Below are 22,479 nucleotides of genomic sequence, written 5' to 3'. Positions count from 1 at the left end.
TGTGATGACGAGATACCCGATGGTATCATAACTGTGTGATGTACTGTGTGTAGTGACAGATGTACTGTGTGTAGTGACAGATGTACTGTGTGTAGTGAAAGATGTACTGTGTGTAGTGACAGATGTACTGTGTACACACACACACACACACACACACACACACACACACACACACACACACACACACACACACACACACACACACACACACTGTGTGTGTAGTCACAGATCTGGACCTGAAGTTCCAGTATCGGGGCCGGACAGCAGGCTCTCTGACGGTCAGCAACCCTCAGGGCTGCCGGCTTTACTACGGACACCTGGAGCCGACCCCGGAGCAGGTGGACCTGTTTGGACCAGTCACTCTGCAACAGGTCGTGTTCCCCGGGACGTCTGAGATTCAGAACCAGAAGCAAAGGTTCTACACCGAGGCACTGCTGGACGTCATGGACCGCGGGCTGATCCTGGAGATCTGGGAGCAAGACATCTATGCCGTCCGCCTCTGTCAGTGCAAAGTGTTCTGGTCCGGACCCGGCATGCCCGAGCACGGTCCACCGAACCCCCTGGAGCGAGAGAAGAAGGTCATGGTGTTCAGCCTCAACGACTTCCTTCAAGGTACCGAATCCCAGAGGCGTTCCTGAACTCCGTCTCGACACCTTTATAACAACTTCTTGCAAGGTACCGAATCCCTGAACTCCGTCTCGACACATTCACATTAAGTGTCCGTCCGCAGGGCTGATCCTGTTCCAGAGAGGGGAAACGCAAAGCCCTCCACCTTTCGAGATCTACTTCTGTTTTGGAGAAGACTGGCCCGACAAGAAACCCAAAGAGAAGAAGCTTATCGTCGTCCAGGTCCGTTCAGCAACACTCATCCAAATGGGGACATCTTCTGTCCGAGTCCTTCACTCCTGCTGGATGAAGGACTCAGTTCCACTGCAGCACTGGGCAGCGATCACGAGAAAAAGAATAAATGGAACAGTCAGTCAGTCAGTCTAACGCTCTCTCTCATTTCATTCTGTGGCTCCTCTCAGGTCGTTCCTGTCGTGGCTCGGATCCTCACGGAGATGTTCTCTGGAGAACTCAGCTGGTCCACCGACAGCATCCGGCTGCAGATCTCAAACCCTGACGTGAAGGACCGCACGGTGGAGCAGTTCAAGGAGCTGCAGAGGCTCCTGCAGAACCAACACATCCAGGGGCCCTGGACCCCCGACGTCCCCTGATCCACAAGTCCAGGGGCCCTGCACCCCCGACGTCCCCTGATCCACACGCCCAGGACCCTGATCCACACGCCCAGGGGCCCCGGACCCCGACATTCCCTGATCCACACGTCCAGGGGCCCTGGACCCTGATCGTCAGACTTTCAAAGACTCTGAACGTGTTAAAGACTCAAATGATTTTACATGTTTGACTTCAGTTGAAAAACTAAATCTCAGCTTAAAGCGTTAACACGTCTCATGTTCATACTGACTGAAGGAATCAGCTGTGAAAGACTCGTTACACTGCAGCTGTTACTCTGCACGTCAGTATTAGAGTATTGTTAACGTAGGACTAGTACTATACAATACTTGTATACTAGAAGTATTGTCAACGTTAGACTTACAAACCTCTGACACGTTCAAGACCGTAAAACAAGAAGTTCACCAATAAACGCCACTGCAGTATTCTTTTATGTACCAGAAGTCGTTTTCACCTTCTTACCTCCTGGGGAATACATTGTATTACTCTATAATACCCAGTATTACACAAACACACATTATACACTGGAGCATTGTAATACTCCAATAGTACATTACACAGAATAACAATATCCACAGTAACACACTATTAACCTGTAATACACTGTATCACAGGTTATTAGAGTATACTACAGAGTAATACACAGTACTACTCAGTAATACACTATACTACAGAGTAATACACTGTATCACAGTAATACTGTAGTATACTAATACAGTATTACTGTGTTTTACTATGACAGTAGCAGGCGAGTACACAGTGAAACACTCGGTAACAACCTGTCGTTCATCGTTTAGTCTTTGATGATGAAGTCATTGCTGTAAACATGGAGGGTTCGTGAGTCTTTAGCTCTCTAGCGCCTCCTGCTGGAAGACCTTCATACTTCATTTGTCTGGATCAGTTTTACCTCCACAGATGAAACCATTCAGTCTGGTTCAGTTTCAGGTAAGAAACAGGAACCAGTTAGTCCAGACCTCCCAGCAGACTGATGACATCACAGTGACATCATCGGGGTCGGGTTACCGAGCGAAGGAAACAGGGACTCTTCGTGGTTCTTCACTGGCCGAAAGCAACCGAAAGGTCACAGGTGGCACCGATCGGATGATGCCACGTGGATCAATAGTTATCCGTGTGCGTCCATCACAAGAGATGTCAATCACTACATGGGGGCGGAGCCTACGGGTCCTGATGAACCGAGTGGCGGTCTCTTACCTGGACGTTTAGACACCTGATAGACAACGAGACACATCCAGACGAGTAAAACACTAAGGCAGGCAGATTTGTTGTTTCAGTTGTTTTTTGTTTATTGTTTACAACAAGGCTACATCACCGATGATGTCATGGTGTCAGTCTCTCCGTCTCATTACCCAGAGTTCACTCTGTCTCACTTTGTGGAAAAACAACTAAAAGTCAACCAAAGTTAAAAAGGTCAAAGGTGACGCCAAATCCTCCAGCATTAAGCCTCTACGGCAGCCACTCAGCCAAGAGCATCATGGGAAATCTTTTGGCTCTTTGTATGGCACGGACAAAAAACATCTCGACCAAAGTCCCAAAAATAAATCTTCTCTTAAAAACTGTTGGCCAGGCACGTCCTACAACTGATTACTGATGAAGATCCAACAGGACTGATCCACATCAGTTCACTTAGTGAACTCCTCCTAGTCCTGACCCCGCCCACCTGCTGGCCCCGCCCGCCTGAAACCTTCTGCCCGACCCCGCCCACCTGACACCTGCCGCGGGTGTGGTCAGGTGAGGTCGGGGGTCGGGGTGGAGAACTCACTCTGCCAGTCCTTCAGAGTTATTTGTCCCATTTCACATTCAAAGTCCCTCCTCATCTTCATCATCTTCATCTCGTCCCTTTGGATCCTTGTCTGCGGTCGCAGCTTTTTGCCGTCACCTCTGAATGTTGGTCAACAAAAGATTTAACCTGAAAGAGAGAAGACACCCTACTGAACACCTGTCCGCCATTTCACCTTTCACACCATGAAGGTCAAAGAACCTCAAACAGGATCCTGAAGGTCAAAGAACCAAGGAATGGTTACCTGTGTGACCGGCCGCTGGTTACCTGTGTGACTGGTTATCTGGTGTTGTGTGGCTGGTTACCTGTGTGACTGGTTACCTGTGTGACTGGTTACCTGTGTGACTGGTTACCTGTGTGACTGGTAACCTGTGTGACTGGTAACCTGTGTGACCGGCTGCTGGTTACCTGTGTGACTGGTTATCTGGTGTTGTGTGACTGATTACCTGTGTGACTGGTTGCTGGTTACCTGTGTAACTGGTTGCTGGTGTTGTGTGACTGGTTGCTGGTTACCTGTGTAACTGGTTATCTGGTGTTGTGTGACTGGTTATCTGGTGTTGTGTGACTGGTTGCTGGTTACCTGTGTGACTGGTTGCTGGTTACCTGTGTAACTGGTTGCTGGTGTTGTGTGACTGGTTGCTGGTGTTGTGTGACTGGTTGCTGGTGTTGTGTGACTGGTTGCTGGTTACCTGTGTAACTGGTTATCTGGTGTTGTGTGACTGGTTGCTGGTTACCTGTGTGACTGGTTGCTGGTTACCTGTGTAACTGGTTATCTGGTGTTGTGTGACTGGTTGCTGGTTACTTGTGTGACTGGTAACCTGTGTGACCGGTTACCTGTGTGACTGGTTGCTGGTTACCTGTGTAACTGGTTACCTGTGTAACTGGTTATCTGGTGTTGTGTGACTGGTTGCTGGTTACCTGTGTAACTGGTTATCTGGTGTTGTGTGACTGGTTGCTGGTTACCTGTGTGACTGGTTACCTGTGTGACTGGTTGCTGGTTACCTGTGTGACTGGTTGCTGGTTACCTGTGTAACTGGTTATCTGGTGTTGTGTGACTGGTTGCTGGTTACCTGTGTGACTGGTTACCTGTGTGACTGGTTGCTGGTTACCTGTGTGACTGGTTGCTGGTTACCTGTGTGACTGGTTATCTGGTGTTGTGTGACTGATTACCTGTGTGACTGGTAACATGTGTGACTGGTTACCTGTGTGACTGGTAACCTGTGTGACCGGCTGCTGGTTACCTGTGTGACTGGTTATCTGGTGTTGTGTGACTGATTACCTGTGTGACTGGTTGCTGGTTACCTGTGTAACTGGTTGCTGGTGTTGTGTGACTGGTTGCTGGTTACCTGTGTAACTGGTTATCTGGTGTTGTGTGACTGGTTGCTGGTTACCTGTGTGACTGGTTGCTGGTTACCTGTGTAACTGGTTATCTGGTGTTGTGTGACTGGTTGCTGGTTACTTGTGTGACTGGTAACCTGTGTGACTGGTTACCTGTGTGACTGGTTGCTGGTTACCTGTGTAACTGGTTATCTGGTGTTGTGTGACTGGTTGCTGGTTACCTGTGTAACTGGTTATCTGGTGTTGTGTGACTGGTTGCTGGTTACCTGTGTGACTGGTTGCTGGTTACCTGTGTGACTGGTTGCTGGTTACCTGTGTAACTGGTTATCTGGTGTTGTGTGACTGGTTGCTGGTTACCTGTGTGACTGGTTACCTGTGTGACTGGTTGCTGGTTACCTGTGTGACTGGTTGCTGGTTACCTGTGTGACTGGTTGCTGGTTACCTGGTGTTGTGTGAAGGTTGCAGCTATCGGAACAGTCTGGTGAACTCTCTGATGGCCCAACACACCTGTTTACACTCCTCAGCACTGAGGAGAGGAGGAGACACTTGAGTTCAGGAGACATGCTGATTTAAGTAGAACACATGCTCGCCGATTGCCGCTAATGCTACGCTGATTAACAGGAGCGCTAGTTCCCGTTAGCAGTGGTGAACTCCAGCCGAGCTGTTCAGGTTGAATCACTAGAAGGCAACATGTTGATGCTTGTTGACACACCTGCAGAGAGCCGGTGTGTCAACAAGCATCAACATGTTGTGAACAGGTAGAAAAGCAACAACTCATCGTCCTGCTGTGGCTAAACAAACTCAAACTAACTGCGTGGTTCAACTGTTGACATCAGTTTGTTCTTTATTCTGTATTTTACGTAAGATATTAATGACTTTAAATATTGTGGTTGTAAACGTTACTGTTTAAGAAACTATTTGAAACACAGAAAGCATGAAAACATTCTAACCTGTTAATTTACTTTCATCTTTAATTCATGCATTTAAAGTGACTTCTTTAGCAGTCAGAGCCTGGATGATCCTGCTGCTCTCACCTGGTGACCTGCTTGTGGAAATCAGTCAGCTGCTTGTGAGTGACGGTCACAGCTCCTCCTGACGTCTCCTTTGGTAAACCTTTCAGAGCATTTTCTAGCCAGCGGCAAAATGTCTGAAACAGAAAACGAGAGTTTAATGGCAGCCGAGGGGACGAGCTCCGACACACCGAGCGGCCGCCGCGCTTCACACTCACGGGTCTGTCGAACACCATGACCTCCCACAGCACCTCGGCCACGTCCGGCAGCGTGTACGGAGGCAGGCAGAAGCAACACGAGTGCATCAGCTGAGTGATGAGCTGCTGGCCGTTCTGCTCCATGGCCTGACCAATCAGCTGCTTCCTCACCTCGAAGCTCTCTTCATGCTGCAGAGAGGACACGCAATAAGAGAGGACACGCAACGAGAGAGAGGACACGCAACGAGAGAGGACACGCAACGAGAGAGGACACGCAACGAGAGAGGACACACAACGAGAGGGAGAGGACACGCAACGAGAGAGAGGACACGCAACGAGAGAGAGGACACGCAACGAGAGAGGACACACAACGAGAGAGGACACGCAACGAGAGAGAGGACACGCAACGAGAGAGAGGACACACAACGAGAGGGAGAGGACACGCAACGAGAGAGGACACACAACGAGAGGGAGAGGACACGCAACGAGAGGGAGAGGACACGCAACGAGAGGGAGAGGACACGCAACGAGAGAGAGGACACGCAACGAGAGAGAGGACACGCAACGAGAGAGAGGACACACAACGAGAGGGAGAGGACACGCAACGAGAGGGAGAGGACACGCAACGAGAGAGGACACGCAACGAGAGGGAGAGGACACGCAACGAGAGGGAGAGGACACGCAACGAGAGGGAGAGGACACGCAACGAGAGAGGACACGCAACGAGAGAGGACACGCAACGAGAGAGGACACACAACGAGAGAGGACACACAACGAGAGAGGACACACAACGAGAGAGGACACACAACGAAAGAGGACACACAACGAGAGAGGACACACAATATGGGCCTGTTCCTGTTCAAGAGAGCTCAAAGTCGTCGTGAATCAGTTCTACATAATCGTTTATTTGAAGGTTTTCAGTAGTTCTGATAAAGGACTTGTCTCTGGTCTTGTTAGACCTTAGTTCTGATAAAGGACTTGTCTCTGGTCTTGTTAGACCTTAGTGCTGATAAAGGACTTGTCTCTGGTCCTGTTAGACCTTAGTGCTGATAGAGGACTTGTCTCTGGTCCTGTTAGACCTTAGTGCTGATAGAGGACTTGTCTCTGGTCCTGTTTGACCTTAGTGCTGATAAAGGACTTGTCTCTGGTCCTGTTAGACCTTAGTGCTGATAAAGGACTTGTCTCTGGTCCTGTTAGACCTTAGTTCTGATAAAGGACTTGTCTCTGGTCCTGTTAGACCTTAGTGCTGATAAAGGACTTGTCTCTGGTCCTGTTAGACCTTAGTGCTGATAAAGGACTTGTCTCTGGTCTGGTTAGACCTTAGTGCTGATAAAGGACTTGTCTCTGGTCTGGTCCTGTTAAACAGATGGTAAAATCCTCTTAGGCAAATAGAAATAAAGTGAAGTGAAAAGAGGACAGACATTATAATCCTGTTCGTGATGCATAAAGAGGACAGAGACTCAACGTGGTGTGAATCCTGCAGCAACTGCTGACTCACATCGTTGGCGACTCCGGTGTGGATGAGGTCTCGGACAAACTTCATGACGCTGCAGTTGGCGTCTCGGTGGTCCAATGAGGTGGCAGCGATGGCACACTGGATGATGTGAACGATGATGCTGCTGCTGAGTAAAGTGACGGGACTCCTTTGGACAAACCTAAACAGGTAGAGATACCAATCACATGTTCAGGCACAGGTACATGGTGTATCGAGCAACAACGCAAGTCTCTTTGGATAAAAGCGTCAGCTAAATGAAATGTACAGGTTCATGTAGAGGACGTTCCTGAACCAAACCTCAGTGGATAAATGTGTCCAGGTGAACGAGCAGACTCACCTGGTGGCCAGTCTGAACAGGTCGTCCACGGTGTCGGGATGATTCCTCAGACCATTCTGCTGCTCCAGCAGCTGGAAAGTCGGCATGCACAGAGCCTGGAGGAAGCGGGAGGTCATCATGACAAAGTAAATCACTGTTTCACATGAATTACCAAGACTGTGTGTTGGTACGTTTACCTGTTCTACAAGTGTGTATTTACCTGTAACATGTCCAGAAGTCCCTGCCTGCAACCCTCCTCCATGCCATATTCGTCCACCAGAATGCTGCCCAGGTACAGGAAGCAGGAGTGTGGATACAACTGGTACACACTCACCATCTGACGCAACAAAGAACCAATCAGAAACAATTATGTGTATTAAGATTACGACTGAAACTACCACATGGACAGGTGTGGCAGTACTACGACAAGGACAGGTGTGTCAGTACTACCACATGGACAGGTGTGGCAGTACTACCACATGGACAGGTGTGGCAGTACTAACACATGGATCAGTCTTCCTCAACCCTTTTCATTACAAATCAGAAAAATAAACAAGTCCAGGTGTGTCTCACCTGAGTGACAAGTGGCTGCAGCAGGGAGGCGGAGCCTTTCCCTACACATCGTACAGCAAACCTGAGACAGCGACAGCATCGCTCCACAATCCTGTTATCAGCTTGATGGGTGTTCAGTGTCTCCGAAAGCACGGGCCAGATCTAGAAGTAAGACACGCGAAACAGGTAAGACATGGAAAACAAGGTAAGATATGTTCATTCAATACATCACCTGAGTCACATGACACAGAAAATGTATCAACATACAAAAGGCTCTACAGGCAGGTCACATGATTATGATGAGGTTATTCATGACTAAAGTACTGTAAATAATCAAATGAGGTGAGTTCAGGTGAGCAAGGGTGTTTTACCTCCTGGATGACTTTCTGACAGGGGTGAGTCTGTCCATTCTCCACAATGGGGTTTGTGTGTCTGTAGGAAAAACAAACAATTTGTATGAACATATTCACAGTCTGCTGCTTTGTAAATTTAAGTTTGAAATTTGTATACAGGTAAACTCACCTGAAGATAACAGCCAGTCTGTCGAGCCAGACGGTAGGATCAGCTGATTTACCATTTGTAGAATCCTCAGCCAAAAGCTGAAAGACAACATCATTTACTTTGGAATCAGTTTGAATATAGTATTGCATATTCATGCTTTTATTGAGGGGAAGAGACAGGTGACTAACCTTTTTTAGAGCTATGACCTGAACAGCACAGAGATCACTGAGACATTCTGCAATCTTCTCCAGAGGAAGACGGGCCAGGACCAGAGCGGTACCTGTACAGGTAAATAAACAAATAATTGTAGTGAGGTGAAGAAGAACTGCTGCCCACCATAGATGTCACGTGACCAGAAGAACCATAGATGTCACGTGACCAGAAAGAACATGACAGCAATGTCACTACAGGTAGTTCAGGTGTGCTCATGTACCTTTAAGCAGTCCTACAGCGGCCTCAGTTGACAGGACGAAGGTGTCAAGAGCCCGAGCGATGTCCAGCAGACCCTGGAAGTGCTGGGCCATGTGATCTCTGCATACTGAACAGATGTTGTGGATTGCCTTTGCTGCTGCCGACGCCAGAGATTTCTCTCTGAGGCCTTTCATCAGGTAGTTTAACACCGGGTCTGAAGAAGAGGAAGTACAGAGTCAGGGTCTACAAAAGAAACGTTCCACATTGAGTTGAGGGTTAACCCTAACCCTCCACTTGAGTTGAGGGTTAACCCTAACCCTTCTTGGGTTTAAATCATGAACTCCTACCGAGGAATCTTGGGTTTCGGTCGACGACCTCGCTCATCTCCCCGACCAGCTCGATGCTCGTGTAACGGACCGCCATGTGCACGGTTTCCGGGAGTTGAACCACCTGCTGCAACACTTCTGACAACGTTGGGTTGTTCTCTCTGCAGGGCGACAACAAACAGATTCACTTTAAATGTTGGAATTACAGGCATTTTTGCCAGTGGGGGTCTGCAGGGTTAAAAGAAGAACTCAAGGAAGAAAGCACTTTTTTATGATAAAAAGAATCTTCAGATACTCACGGATCAACACTTTTTGCAATTGCAGCCATGATGAAGAGAACAGCTTCCGTCACCTCCCAGGAAGGGTTTCCTTCTTTTAACGTAGAATATAACTGAGAACAAACAGAAGACCTTTTAAAGTAGAATATAAACAAACAGAACAACTCATTAAGTAGAATGTTTAACTGAGAATAAACGGCAGAGAACATTTAATAGACTCCATTGACATGTTCTTCGAACAGAAAGCAATCTTTGCATTATAAGATGTTACCTGAGAGAAACACTCCATGGATCCAACAAGAAAAATGACGTCTTTAACGAGGTCAGAGACTCTCATCCTGAACTCCCCAAAATCATCGGTGTCCTCTGGGATTCCGTCCTGTTGGGTCAAAGCAATTAGATAGCTGACATTTTTACTAAAGCCCACTGAACCTGAACAGTATTTGTCACAGAGAATCCAGAAGGTTATCAAAGTGTGAGTGAGAGGTGATCCTCCGGAGACCTGAACAGGTGACTTACGTGGTCTGGATCAAGTTGACAGTGTCGGGCCAAACAGTGCAGAAGTCTCTGGATGTATGGTCTGAAGATTGTGTGAAGAGCTGCATCATTTATTTTATACAGATGTTCTCCAAGACGGTACCAGAAGTTAAAGGAGATCTCCACGACCTGGATCAGACCAGGGAAGAGAATTATTTCCACAAATGAAAGAAGATCAAACTGCAGGAGTTGTGGTTACTTTAGTAACTTGTACTGAAGGTGTTGTGGTTACTTTAGTACTTCGTACTGAAGGTGTTGTGGTTACTTTAGTACCTCGTAGTGAAGGTGTTGTGGTTACTTTAGTACTTCGTACTGAAGGTGTTGTGGTTACTTTAGTACCTCGTAGTGAAGGTGTTGTGGTTACTTTAGTACCTCGTAGTGAAGGTGTTGTGGTTACTTTAGTACCTCGTAGTGAAGGTGTTGTGGTTACTTTAGTACTTCGTACTGAAGGTGTTGTGGTTACTTTAGTACCTCGTAGTGAAGGTGTTGTGGTTACTTTAGTACCTCGTAGTGAAGGTGTTGTGGTTACTTTAGTACCTCGTAGTGAAGGTGTTGTGGTTACTTTAGTACCTCGTAGTGAAGGTGTTGTGGTTACTTTAGTAACTTGTACTGAAGGTGTTGTGGTTACTTTAGTACCTCGTAGTGAAGGTGTTGTGGTTACTTTAGTACCTCGTAGTGAAGGTGTTGTGGTTACTTTAGTACCTCGTAGTGAAGGTGTTGTGGTTACTTTAGTACCTCGTAGTGAAGGTGTTGTGGTTACTTTAGTACTTCGTAGTGAAGGTGTTGTGGTTACTTTAGTACCTCGTAGTGAAGGTGTTGTGGTTACTTTAGTACCTCGTAGTGAAGGTGTTGTGGTTACTTTAGTACCGCGTAGTGAAGGTGTTGTGGTTACTTTAGTACCTCGTAGTGAAGGTGTTGTGGTTACTTTAGTACCGCGTAGTGAAGGTGTTGTGGTTACTTTAGTACGTGGTACACTAGTACCTCGTACTGAGGGTCTTGTGGTTTCTTCAGCACCTTGTACACTAGTACCTTATGCTGTGGGTGTTAGGGTTACTTCAGTAGCTCTTGCTCTGGGTGTTGTGGTTATTTCCGTACCTCATATTGCGGGTGTCCTGCACAGATCAGCAGCAGCTCCAGTGTCCTAAGGTCTCCCATACCCTGGCCCGGACTCCTGACTGTCGTCTCTAAAAATGTCTCGCAGAGTTCGGTGAAGATCCTGCAGTAGTTGAGCACTCTGAGGGCAGAAATCAAAAGTAATTTGGCTGACAATGTTTTATTTTATTATACATCTGATCAAATCAATATAATTACTTGTATTACATTTTTTTATCTGAAAGCGTATTGATATAACATTATTTTTGAAATTATATTTACTGATGGCATTTGCCTCATTGCCTCCTGAATTATTCAAATCCAATTACCCAGAGTCCTTTTCTTTTTTACATAAAGTGCTCTATAGGGCTGTGTGGTTCAACCGATATACCGGTTTAAAATTTCCACATGGTATGAATTTTTCTCATACCGGTGGTGCATTGCTTTAAGCTCTTTGACACAGCTGAGTGAACATTTTCACTCAGCTGAGTAACACGCGTCCGGGTTAGAATTTTAGTCATAGTACATTTATAAAATGACACCGCCGAACGGTTTGCTCAGGAGACTTGAAACCGCATACATGCTTCAAGTTGCAGAAATGTGCAACTGCACAGACGCCAATGGGATGGTCCAAATCAATGACCAGCAAGAAAGAAGTCAGAATTTTAAAACTAAGCCCAAAGTGGGATTCGAGATAGCTCATCACTTGCTCAGTCTGTCAGTGAGAGAGACGTTCCAGCGCTACAACACCAGGGTAATGCTTTATGAATGACAGAAATCCCCCATGTTGTTAAAGTATAACGGGGCACTCAGTAGAGATCCAAGCCAGGTGTGTCTGTAACGACCACTGCTGAAAGGTTTGATTGGAAGAATACAGCCCACGTCGGTGTCCGCCCTCCCCGCAACCCCCTCTTAAGGAGGCACTCATCACACACATGACCGGAGCCGCTGGGAGTAGTGGATCGGGTGTCAGCAGTGTAATTCTGGCAATACGAGTGAAGCCGGGGGGGGGGGGGGGCATGCACCATAATTGGTCACAAATTATTTCGGAATTTGCTGCAGCAGAAAGAGAGATGAGCTGTTGACTCACTCACACAATGACATCATGACCCTTCTGGCAGAGATCAATATTATGAGTGAGTTAGGATGAATTTCATAGTTCTCACTTGTCGAGGTCTTCTCGAGCCACAGCCATGTGATACGCCGTCTCCAGCGTCAGGACGCCCTGGAAGAGCTGCAGAGCCAGCGCCATGTTGGTCTCCACGTTTTCGATGGCGTAGAGAGACGAGCAGACGCAGTCGGACGCCGCCTCATGGAGGTTGGTGGAGGTTTCATCCCTCTGCTGTGGAAGCAGAACACGGATGTCATGCGTGTGCCTGTTTCATACATCCTTTAAATGATGCACAATGATCCGATAACGACAGGAAACATGCGGGTTTAAACCTCACCAGGACTTGGAAGAGGACCATGAGCAGCTGGTTACTGGCCATGAAGTTACTGTCCAAAACTCCCAAGTTGAACCAGCTCCCCAAACAGCGAAAGACCTTAATGAGCATCTTCTCGTCATTACCCGCCTTCTCCACGCAGGACGTCTGAGAGGAAGAACAACAGAGTCTGAGATGAGGCTCGTCTTCTAGTCTGAAAAGATTTGGTTGGTTTTAATAAATGTGTATAAAGTCCAACAAAAGGTCATTATGAGCAAAACATGAATGGTTTTGCCATAATTGTTCTAAAACAGCATCCATCCACACACATAACCGGGGTTGGGCCTTAGTGGTTAACAGGGCCGTCCTTCAATCAGAGAATTGGCGATTCGATCCCCAGGTCCGCTGGTCCATGTCTCTCACACATCATGTGTGAATGTTAGCTACTACGTTCATGTTATATATTTCTGTGAAAACATGTCCTTTAATTATTCAAGTTAATACATTCTTAACCATCTTCTGAATAATGTATACACAGATAGTTAAAAAAAGATAATAAAATGAAGCAGTCATCACATTAGTGGATCAGGTGTCAGCTCCTCGGGCATAAAGACATAACTAGGGACCAAATATGAAGTAGATCACATGAGATTAGAAGAAAGAGTTTATATATTTAAGAAGCCGAGAAACCAACCAGCACAGTGACGACAGTGCTGGAGTAATACGCCAGATCCTCGATGATCTCTGTGCGACGGTTGGCTCCGATTCGTAGAGATCGGCTGTGAACTTCCTCCGGCAGCACGGTGAGAATCTCTATGAGGAAGGGCATCGAGCTGATGTCATTGTTGTACCTGAGAGGGGGGGCATGGACAGGTGAGTCAGAGGATAACAGAATCTCAATCTGGTTTTAGACTCAAAGTTGGAAAAAATCTTCACAGAAATATTCCTAAATATCAACTCTCATATAAACCCGTTAGAGAAAGTTACAGGTAAACGTCCACAGGTGAAAAAGTTAATTAGATAATTGAACCTTTGAGTGTGTTTTGGGAACAAACAAAGACGTCACACATTCATTGATCCGTTGTCTCCGTGCCGTTTGGAAGGTTTCACCTGTGTGGTTGTGGGAAGTCTTACTTTTCTATGAGCGTGTGAACACATCCTTTCCACGAGGCCATCTGTAGAGCGAGATCTGCAATGGCTAAAGCCAGCTGAGAAAAAAAGAGATCAACAAAAACAAGATCAGAGTGAATTAAGAACACGTTTAATTACTGGACGAACAGAATTCCTCTTGTGTTTGATGAACCCTCGTTGCATTGACTTTCACGGCTTCCTTCCTGGTTTGTTTCTGTTGCAACAGTCCGGACTTCCTCCACACTTTGGAAACCAAAAGCTGATGCAAGTTATGTGTCGAGCAAGTTAGAACATACTTCCAGCTACTGGAGCTGGCAATAATCAACATGTTAATTATGTATTTCCATGGACGAATATCAAGATGAAATCACACATCCAGATATTGAGATACACAGTTATGTTGTTGAAGAGGAGTTGAGATTGTTTAACAGTACATACTAGTTGAGATTGTATAGCAGTACATACTAGTCGAGACTGAAGAGCATTCTGCTTCTGCATCAATGCACATTACTAACGTTGCTCCTTCTCCAGAGTCTTTGTGCTTCCTCTCCTGACAAGTTCACATGGATCCTGGATTTATCTGGACCCTGGTCCTGTCCAACATATGGTGCCACTATCATTATTATTGAATTAGTTTAGCTGTTAGTTTAGCTAATTGTACAATATTACATGTGAACACATCATGATAATGTTAGAATTCACCTTTCCCGTATTCATGTGAACAAAATACAGCTTGAATGCAACATAATATAACTCAAATGAAGCACCTGTAACGTTAACTGTCATTTCACCAAGCAGGACTGCGCCGCTAACAGCTAACTGCTAACTTTAACGAGGTCTCCTTTCGTCCCTTCCAACACAGATTCTTTGTTTAATTCAAACTGCACACCCTGCAAAGCAGGGACATGGTGACTGCTGAGAACGCTTCGATGCTTTCAGTCTCGTTGCTGCTGCTGCTGCTTTCGTTCAGTCTCGCTGCTGCTTTCGTTCAGTGTCGCTGCTGCTTTCGTTCAGTCTCGCTGGTCACACGTGTTGCCTGGAGAGGAAAGGTGTTGTGGTGTTGTAGCAGGTGGCGCTGCAAGGTTTGTGTCTTCGTGCTGAACGTCACCAGCAGAATTCGCGATGTGTCGAGGCCTCGTTCTCTCGACACATGGCCAAGACGTCCCAGAGACGAGTCTGTCTCCACGGCTGAGCTACGTTTGTTCCCAATGAAAGAAAAAACAAGCCCTGAAGGCCTCACGGTTACGTGCAGGTGAGGCGTGTTACCTGTGTGACGATGATGGGCGATAGGTCTTTGAGGTTCTGGATGTGGGTCAGTAGCGATTCTCGCAGTGCATTGTGGGTCTCAGGTGGAAGCTCGTAGAAAGATGTCTGGATCTTCATCTTCATTGTCTGAGCAGCAAAATAACAGGACTCAACGTCCTGTTTGAGCTGCAGGAGCTGGTCTGCGATCTCCCACGCATACATCTGTAGGACAGGAAGTGATGCCATTACTTCCTGTCATTATGCCCGAGCAGCTGACAGTCAACCATGTTATTAAATTTCTCTGCATCATATTTGCTCTAAATGCAAAAGGTTGACAAGCAGACCCTAAACCAGACCAGGGTCATACCCCAGCATAAACCTGTATGACGGTTAGAGCCCTGAGGTCAGAGTGCCCGTGTCACGGGGTTAGAGCCCTGAGGTCAGAGTGCCCGTGTCACGGGGTTAGAGCCCTGAGGTCAGAGTGCCCGTGTCACGGGGTTAGAGCCCTGAGGTCAGAGTGCCCGTGTCACGGGGTTAGAGCCCTGAGGTCAGAGTGCCCGTGTCACGGGGTTAGAGCCCTGAGGTCAGAGTGCCCGTGTCACGGGGTTAGAGCCCTGAGGTCAGAGTGCCCGTGTCACGGGGTTAGAGCCCTGAGGTCAGAGTGCCCGTGTCACGGGGTTAGAGCCCTGAGGTCAGAGTGCCCGTGTCACGGGGTTAGAGCCCTGAGGTCAGAGTGCCCGTGTCACGGGGTTAGAGCTCTGAGGTCAGAGTGCCCGTGTCACGGGGTTAGAGCTCTGAGGTCAGAGTGCCCGTGTCACGGGGTTTCCAGTGGGACTAGACTGACACTAAGAACAACCACTACCCCTTAGACAGACTGAACCAGATCCACCAAACAGGACTTCATGTTTCTGAGTTCACTCATTTCTCCTGTCTCAGCCAGGTCCCTAAACATTCCTGAACACAGAGTAACAGCAGGGGTCGTTATTGTGAACCCGAACCCACGTGACGTGTGAATCTCCGATGTGTCACCTTTCCGGGTCTCACCTGGTGGTTTTGGTCCTCCTGCAAGTCCTACACACGGACCCTGGTGAAGACTCTAGTCTGAGGCTTTCCTGCTTGTGGGTCGCAGGAAGACAAGAGCACGCACCCACTAACTTCACCTGTTTCACACCTTTGAGCAACTTTAGTGACGTTAGCCAGCTAGCATCCTAGCAGAGCTAGCTGGGCCTGCTGGACTCCTCCGAGACCGAAAGCCTCATCCTTCTTCCGGAACCTGGTTTTAATCATCTAGATCTGAACCTAGCACGTCCACATGGCCGGTCCGACGCCATAACCAGCCAATGGAGCTGGCAGCTCATGGAGGAGCACACAGTGTTGTGGTCCATTCATTTAGCTAGCTTAGCTTAGCTATGATGCTAACGGGACCTGCGGCTCTTCTGAGCCTGCGCAGTTCAGCTCAACTGTCCTTTATTGAACCGGTACCTTTAGAAAACCCGGTCCCCCCAGACCCTGTTAGATAACCCTCTGCCCCCTCCCCGGCCCCTCTCACCGCCGGTACCCCGGTCCGATCTCCGGCCTCTCCCATTTTCTTACCGATCTCTGGAGCTCCCCGAGCCACACGGAGGCTCGCTCCTTCCCGGCCGGGTCTGGGTCGTGGTAAAGGGCCTGGACCGCCTGGTAGACCAGGGCCAGGTTCGGCTTGCCCCCTTCCATCGCTCACGTCGGAAGCAGGGATGAGATAAGGCAGAAAGTTAACCAACACGGGGGTCCCTACGAGTCCTACACGGCCTGTGTGTCGACCGCCATCTCGCACAGGCTTCCTGCGTGCAACCGCGAACACCTCCCGGCAGGAAACACAGAAACAAACATTAGTTCCGCTCTGTGACGACGGAGCTTCAAACAGAACTCCTCCAGAAGAAACAACGGTTTCTCTTTATGAGTTCTAATGGACATAATACTATATTCATTATATATATATATATATATATATATATATATATATATATATATATATATATATATATATATATATATATATATATATATATATATATATATATATATATACATTAGATCAGGAAGTGTCCACAGCTTCTTAAAAGTTCACCAACCACACACTGAACATATCTGCATATCTGTAGAGAAACCACATGAAAACATAACAAACTGCATTTTCTGGATTAAATGTATTGGAGATCTTTCCAAATGCAACATTTTGTAATAATAACTCTTTCAATTTGTTTGCCCTCAGTTCAATGTAGGAGATGTGGAAGCCTTCAGCTCTCAGGAGTGCACTGAATAAAACAGTGTAGTCTCAGCAAACACTATCTTTAACTTGAAATCTTTATTGAAAAACAGACTGGCTTGTGATGCTGATATTACCTTCACAGTGATACAACAAGAAGACAAAAACATATTTTACTTTTTTTTTTTATCTCAACACATTTGTGCTCCAAGATCAGAAATCTCTTGGAAACATAAATCAAAGAAATATGAAAGCAGAACATGTCCAGATAAAAAGTGAGGAGATGGATCACAGCATCTTAAACACTGAAAGAAGGATAAAGTCTTCTGAATACAAACGTTATGAATGATGAGACTGACCTGTCAAAGATGTCTCCACATTTAAACTAATTACAAGCTCTTATGTAGGTTTACAAAATATATATTCTTCAGAAACAAGAGTAAAATCGAGTTTTCTATTTTAAATTCCGCCTCTTTTCTAGAACTCGTCGTGTCGGAGTAAAGCTCGCCCGAAGTCCGTGACCTGACTGCCAACAAATAGGTCGTATCTGTTGAGGATTTCACTTTTGGTCAGTTTCTGATCCTGAAACAAAACATGAAACCATGTGTTGAGCAGGTAAACAGGAAGCAGATTAAAGAGTTAAACTATTGCACAGGAAGCAAATTAAAGAGGTGAAGAGGAAGCAGATTAAAGAGGGGAAGCAGATTAAAGAGGGGAACAGGAAGAAGATTAAAGAGGGGAACAGGAAGCAGATTAAAGAGGGGAACAGGTCTCACCTGGTTGGCGTCGGACTCGTGCAGAAGGTGCTTGGCTTCAGCGACGGCGTGGTCGTAATCTGAAGGAAGAATCCAGTCCAGAGTTTCTTCTCTGTCCATTTTTCCATCTTTGTTTTTGTCTCTGAACTCAGAGAACTGCTGCCGTTCTGACTCCACCCACTCTGGTTCTTCTTCTCCTTCTTTTAGAGTGTGCATGTCACCTGTAGACGTGATGAAAAGGAAACTCTACGATCTTTAAACAACAAGTCACATTCTTTAATGAAATGAGAGGAATATACCATCATGTTTCTGATGCAGCTCATCCTAAACAACAATGTGCTCATGTTCTAGATGACATGTTTTTATTGACTGACAACATTTTGTTAGTGACCTCCTCCACCTCCTCTAATCCTCCTCAACTTGGAACTCCTCATAGAACTTATGTCTCTGACTGTACTATAGTACCTGTGTCTGACTCTACTATCTTAACCCTTACTCTGATGTACACCATGTGTAAAATGTACTAGGTTTTTTCTTTTCTGTGGACCTCTGGAAGATTAGTAGCCCCTAAAGCGTAAACTGACGGGGGATCCAGTCCATAAACTAAACTAGTTAAAAACGGGTTAAAAAAGAAGACGTTTAGACGACCTCGAGTAAATGTTGTCATCTTACCGATGTACTCCTCCAGGTCGATGAAACCGTCTCTGTTCTTGTCGATGTCCTCCATCGTTTCCTGCGACAGTGAACCACATGATTTCACTTACGCCACAGGGCAGTGACCTCAGGGCAGTGACATGTCAGTGACATCATGGCAATGACCTCATGGCAGTGACCTCAGGGCAGTGACATGTCAGTGACATCATGGCAATGACCTCATGGCAGTGACATCATAGCAACGACCTCATGGCAGTGACCTCAGGGCAGTGACATCACTCTCACCTGCACAACAATGTCCTTCATGTGTTCCTGTTCTTCAGGATGAAGAAAAGCTGCAAACTCGTGCTTGTCTGCGTTCAGATCTCCGTTTCTGTCTGCGACTCTGAAACGTCTCTCGTCCCTCGACATCATGTGACTGTAGTTAAAGACAGAGTCCACCTGAGGGTCTTCTGTAAGATGGAATCAATCAGAGAATCATTGTTGTTGTTTTGAGACTCTTTACAGATGATGTCAGACTCTTTACAGATGATGTTAGACTCTTTACGGATGATGTTAGATTCTTTATACAGTGACATCATCAGACCCCTTACCCAGATAGCTGCCGTATGTGACGTTCTTGTACTCCTCCCAGCTGATCACGTGGTCGTGGTTCACATCGAAGTCGTTCCACTGATGCGCCACGTTGTCATAGACGTGTTTGGTCTGAGCTCTTTTGATCCAGTCCCTCAGTTCCTCTTCAGAGACAAACCCGTCTGTGTTCCTGTCCATCTTGTCCACGATGATGCTGCAGACACATTATGAATCTATGAATCTGTCACATGTAAAATGACTTCAGTTTACCATTGCTTTAGTGTATATAAGTGTGAAGTATATATTTAGTCACAACATGTTTAATATGTACATGCTCCTTCTTTGCTTTCTTCACCTCTGTTGGCTCAGACTTCACTAAATGAACCAAACTAAAAAATGAATGACTTGGAATTGACTTCTGACGTGTGAACTAAAGAGGAGTGGCTGAGCTGGTTTCCACCAGGAACCAGGAAGTACAAACTCATTATTTCCAGTTTAGCTGTTCATAAAGCCAACAAGACACGTTTACAGGAACACACACACACACACACACACACACACACACACACACACACACACACACACCCGAGCCTGCGCTGGCTCTCCTGGGGGGTCAGCTGGTCGAAGGCCTTGGCCTGGTCTTCCCCCAGGAAGGCCTCGTGGTCGTAGTCATGGTTCTTGTTGTCGTCGTGTTCCAGCTGGCTGAGCGGTTCTTCTTCGTGAACGCGGCTCTTCTTCGCTGTGGGTTTGCTGCTGCCGGAGACCACGCAGAGCACGAAGCCCATCAGCAGGGCCCGGATCATGCTGCTTACCTTGCAGAGGAATAAGACCAGAACCTATGACCTGCATACAACATAGTTACTGTACTATGAGACGAGAATGTATGACCTGCACAGGACACAGTTACTGTACTATGAGAACCTATGACCTGCCTGAACTGACAGTTACTCAGGAGTACTAGAGTACTGGGGAAATGTTGTCCTCTTTACTGCACTACATGTATCTGACATCTGGAGCTACTTTAAGATTTAACAGAGAGGATTAACGAGCAGCGTTTAAAATATGGTTGAATATGAAAAGATATGTCAAACCCTGATGGCAGCCATGTTTATTGTGTAATACTTTAAGAACATGCTACTTTACTAATACTGTGAAGAGTACCTTCAACTGTCAAATGAAGTTAAAGTACATTTATAATATTATATTTCATATGTAATCTTCGGAAACTTTATGGTTATGCTCTCATTAATACCATGTGCATTTGATTTGTATATCACAACAATGAGAAATATAGTTGTATTGTAACCTTGTAATCTTCACATTATTTATTAATACTCGTTTATATCTGAACTGATCAGTGACGTCACAACGCAACTTGTGGAACAGAAACAGAACAGCTGATCTCTAAACTTCTCTCTTTACCTGTGTGGCCTGAGCGCGTGCGCCGGGACTCTGAGCGCGTGCACCTGGACTCTGAGCGCGTGCACCGGGACGCTTCACCTGGACTCTGAGCGCGTGCACCGGGACGCTTCACCTGGACTCTCGCGCGGTGGTTTCCGTCTTCGGCTCTCCGTCTTTTCTTTCCTCCTCGCGACCATCACGCCTCGGCCCCGCCCCCTTCGTTCTGCCGCAACTAATCGGATTTCTCCGGGAAGACCATTGGTCCACTTCAGTAAGCAAGCGCGGTCATCGTCCTCGCTCGTCATTGGCGGGTTTCCTCTGGTGGACCAATAGCAGCGCCGGGCGAGAGCAGTCCGCTGCGTCCTGCCACGTCCTCAAAAACGTCCTCAAACACGTCCTCAGATATCAAACACATGACTCATGGGGCCGTTTCTCAATACCAAGTACGCTAGGTACAGACTTGTGTACTTTGGGAGTTGGGACTCCAAGGACGGGAGGACGCGGGACGTCTTTCTGCAATTGGAACAACAGCTGACTTGATGACTTCACCACGTCAGCTGTTGTTGTCATGAGTTTACTCTCACACAACGTTATGAACGTTGTTTTGTGGAGGGGCGGCTGTGGCGCAGGGGGATGGGTTAGCGGTCGTCTTGTTACCATAAGGTACCTGGCTCGATCCCGGGTCCCCCCCCTCCCCCCAACCCCACACAAGCCAAGCGTCCCTGAGCAAGACACCCAACCCCCATCGACCCCGCCCCTGGCAACCTCCAGGCAATTTACCTGAACCCTTGGGCTGTGTACTTAAACTAAGTTAGTTTGTTAAGCTGACAAATACATGTAGAAAAGAGCATAAACTGCAGTGTTTTGCTCTTCCACGGACAATAGACACACGGACACATGAGAAGTAGACAGAAAGTAGTAGTAGTTTGTGTGTTGAAATGCAGTTTGAAGTCAGTGTGTTGTTTCTTCATACTGATAAAGTGTAATGTTCATATTGTCGGTTGATTGTAGCCTTTTGATTATTGCTTGCTGCTTTATCTCAAATGCTCATTATATTGTCACCTTTTCTGCCAGCTGGGTTAAGCATGTTTTATACTATAGATATGTGTAAAGTCAGTTTTGCTCCTGTGATTAAGGTGTCACCTTAATCAGCTGATGAGCACTTGTCATTTGCCAGAAAGAGACTTAATAGATGTCTGATATGGTTACTGGGACAGTTTTTACAGAGAGACTGATTGATATGAGGTTAAAGAAGTGACTGACGCGTCACTCCCACCAAGTGGTGTGAAGCTGTATTGCAACTGAGCAATTGAGTCAGGAACTAATAACCTGTGCAGTCCCTTGCCACTCACTGCTCACAAAGGAAAAACAAAAGTTTTTTGGTGTCCCTCTATGGTTACGAATCACTTCAGTGGACTACACGTCGCTACTGAAGTGTATTTGTTTGTGTGACCGGGAATGATTTTCTTGTCACACAACCGGAAACGAGCGCCCCGCAGTGTAAAAGCTCGACGTGTTGGTTGATGTGCTGTCCACTGGGTAAGCTGATGCTACTGTTGCGGAGCTCCGCGCTTTGTGTCTTTGCCTCATAGCTCGTGTGTGCGGTGTATTTCCTTGTGTGTCTGTGTGAATTGTGGGTCGAAGCTTGTTGTTTGAGGTAATCGCGGCGGTGTGTTTGCTAAGGACTGTGCGTCCATGAGTTTGTTAAAGTTGTGTGTTTTGTGTTAAAGTGTGTTATGCCGGCGTGTCTTTTAGAGCGGCGGTCCCAGCCAGCAGTAGCGGTCAGTGTGTCCCTCGGTACCAGGCTGGAGAGAGCCAATGAATGTAAGCAAGTAATTGTTTGTAAAATGTTTTATTTTGAAAGATGAGCGGATGCTTCCGTCTGTGAATAACCTGTGACTTAACCTGTCGACATACGCTAACCCGAAAAAGTCCGTCTCTGTGTTGTGTATTAAAAGTAAGGAGTG

General features: G+C 46.7%; 3 protein-coding genes across 4 annotated transcripts in view; 1 reads left to right on the top strand and 2 right to left on the bottom strand.

Moving 5' to 3' along the window:
• The window catches only part of irf5 (interferon regulatory factor 5), a 4,661-nt gene extending 2,995 nt beyond the window's left edge, over positions 1-1,666 (top strand). Inside the window, exons 7-9 of the mRNA XM_068586855.1 lie at positions 223-612; positions 731-849; positions 1,029-1,666. Of these exons, the coding sequence (XP_068442956.1) occupies positions 223-612; positions 731-849; positions 1,029-1,217 (698 nt within the window). The 3' untranslated portion in view covers positions 1,218-1,666. The remainder of the gene's footprint in view (positions 1-222; positions 613-730; positions 850-1,028) is intronic.
• An 846-nt stretch (positions 1,667-2,512) lies between these two features.
• On the bottom strand, positions 2,513-16,739 carry tnpo3 (transportin 3). Its single transcript, XM_068586505.1, has 23 exons — positions 16,478-16,739; positions 14,906-15,106; positions 13,643-13,716; positions 13,203-13,359; positions 12,533-12,676; positions 12,251-12,426; positions 11,088-11,226; positions 9,975-10,121; positions 9,727-9,834; positions 9,477-9,568; positions 9,199-9,338; positions 8,874-9,065; positions 8,629-8,720; positions 8,462-8,538; positions 8,311-8,371; positions 7,961-8,101; positions 7,608-7,724; positions 7,409-7,503; positions 7,075-7,231; positions 5,598-5,765; positions 5,404-5,516; positions 4,812-4,895; positions 2,513-3,160 (listed from the first exon to the last, which is right to left on the bottom strand). Exons 1-22 carry the CDS (start codon positions 16,595-16,597, stop codon positions 4,835-4,837), a joined length of 2,772 nt encoding a protein of 923 aa, XP_068442606.1. The 5' UTR covers positions 16,598-16,739; the 3' UTR covers positions 2,513-3,160; positions 4,812-4,834.
• A 449-nt stretch (positions 16,740-17,188) lies between these two features.
• Positions 17,189-20,741, bottom strand: LOC137791470 (calumenin-A-like). 2 transcript variants are annotated; one of them, XM_068586440.1, is made up of 7 exons: positions 20,534-20,741; positions 19,697-19,954; positions 19,132-19,325; positions 18,824-18,990; positions 18,557-18,617; positions 17,906-18,105; positions 17,189-17,711 (listed from the first exon to the last, which is right to left on the bottom strand). In XM_068586440.1, exons 2-7 carry the CDS (start codon positions 19,912-19,914, stop codon positions 17,607-17,609), a joined length of 945 nt encoding a protein of 314 aa, XP_068442541.1. In that variant the 5' UTR covers positions 19,915-19,954; positions 20,534-20,741; the 3' UTR covers positions 17,189-17,606. The 2 variants fall into 2 exon arrangements, with proteins under 2 accessions (XP_068442541.1, XP_068442542.1); XM_068586441.1 differs by having other exon boundaries at positions 19,697-19,923.
• Between the last annotated feature and the right edge of the window lie 1,738 nt (positions 20,742-22,479).

Source organism: Clinocottus analis, unplaced genomic scaffold (assembly GCF_023055335.1).
Source record: "Clinocottus analis isolate CAN_PGR_092001 unplaced genomic scaffold, fCliAna1.0.p SCAF_20, whole genome shotgun sequence".
NCBI classification, from domain to species: Eukaryota; Metazoa; Chordata; class Actinopteri; order Perciformes; family Cottidae; genus Clinocottus; species Clinocottus analis.
Note: the sequence above shows the minus strand (reverse complement) of the source record. Positions and strands in the feature narration are given on the sequence as shown.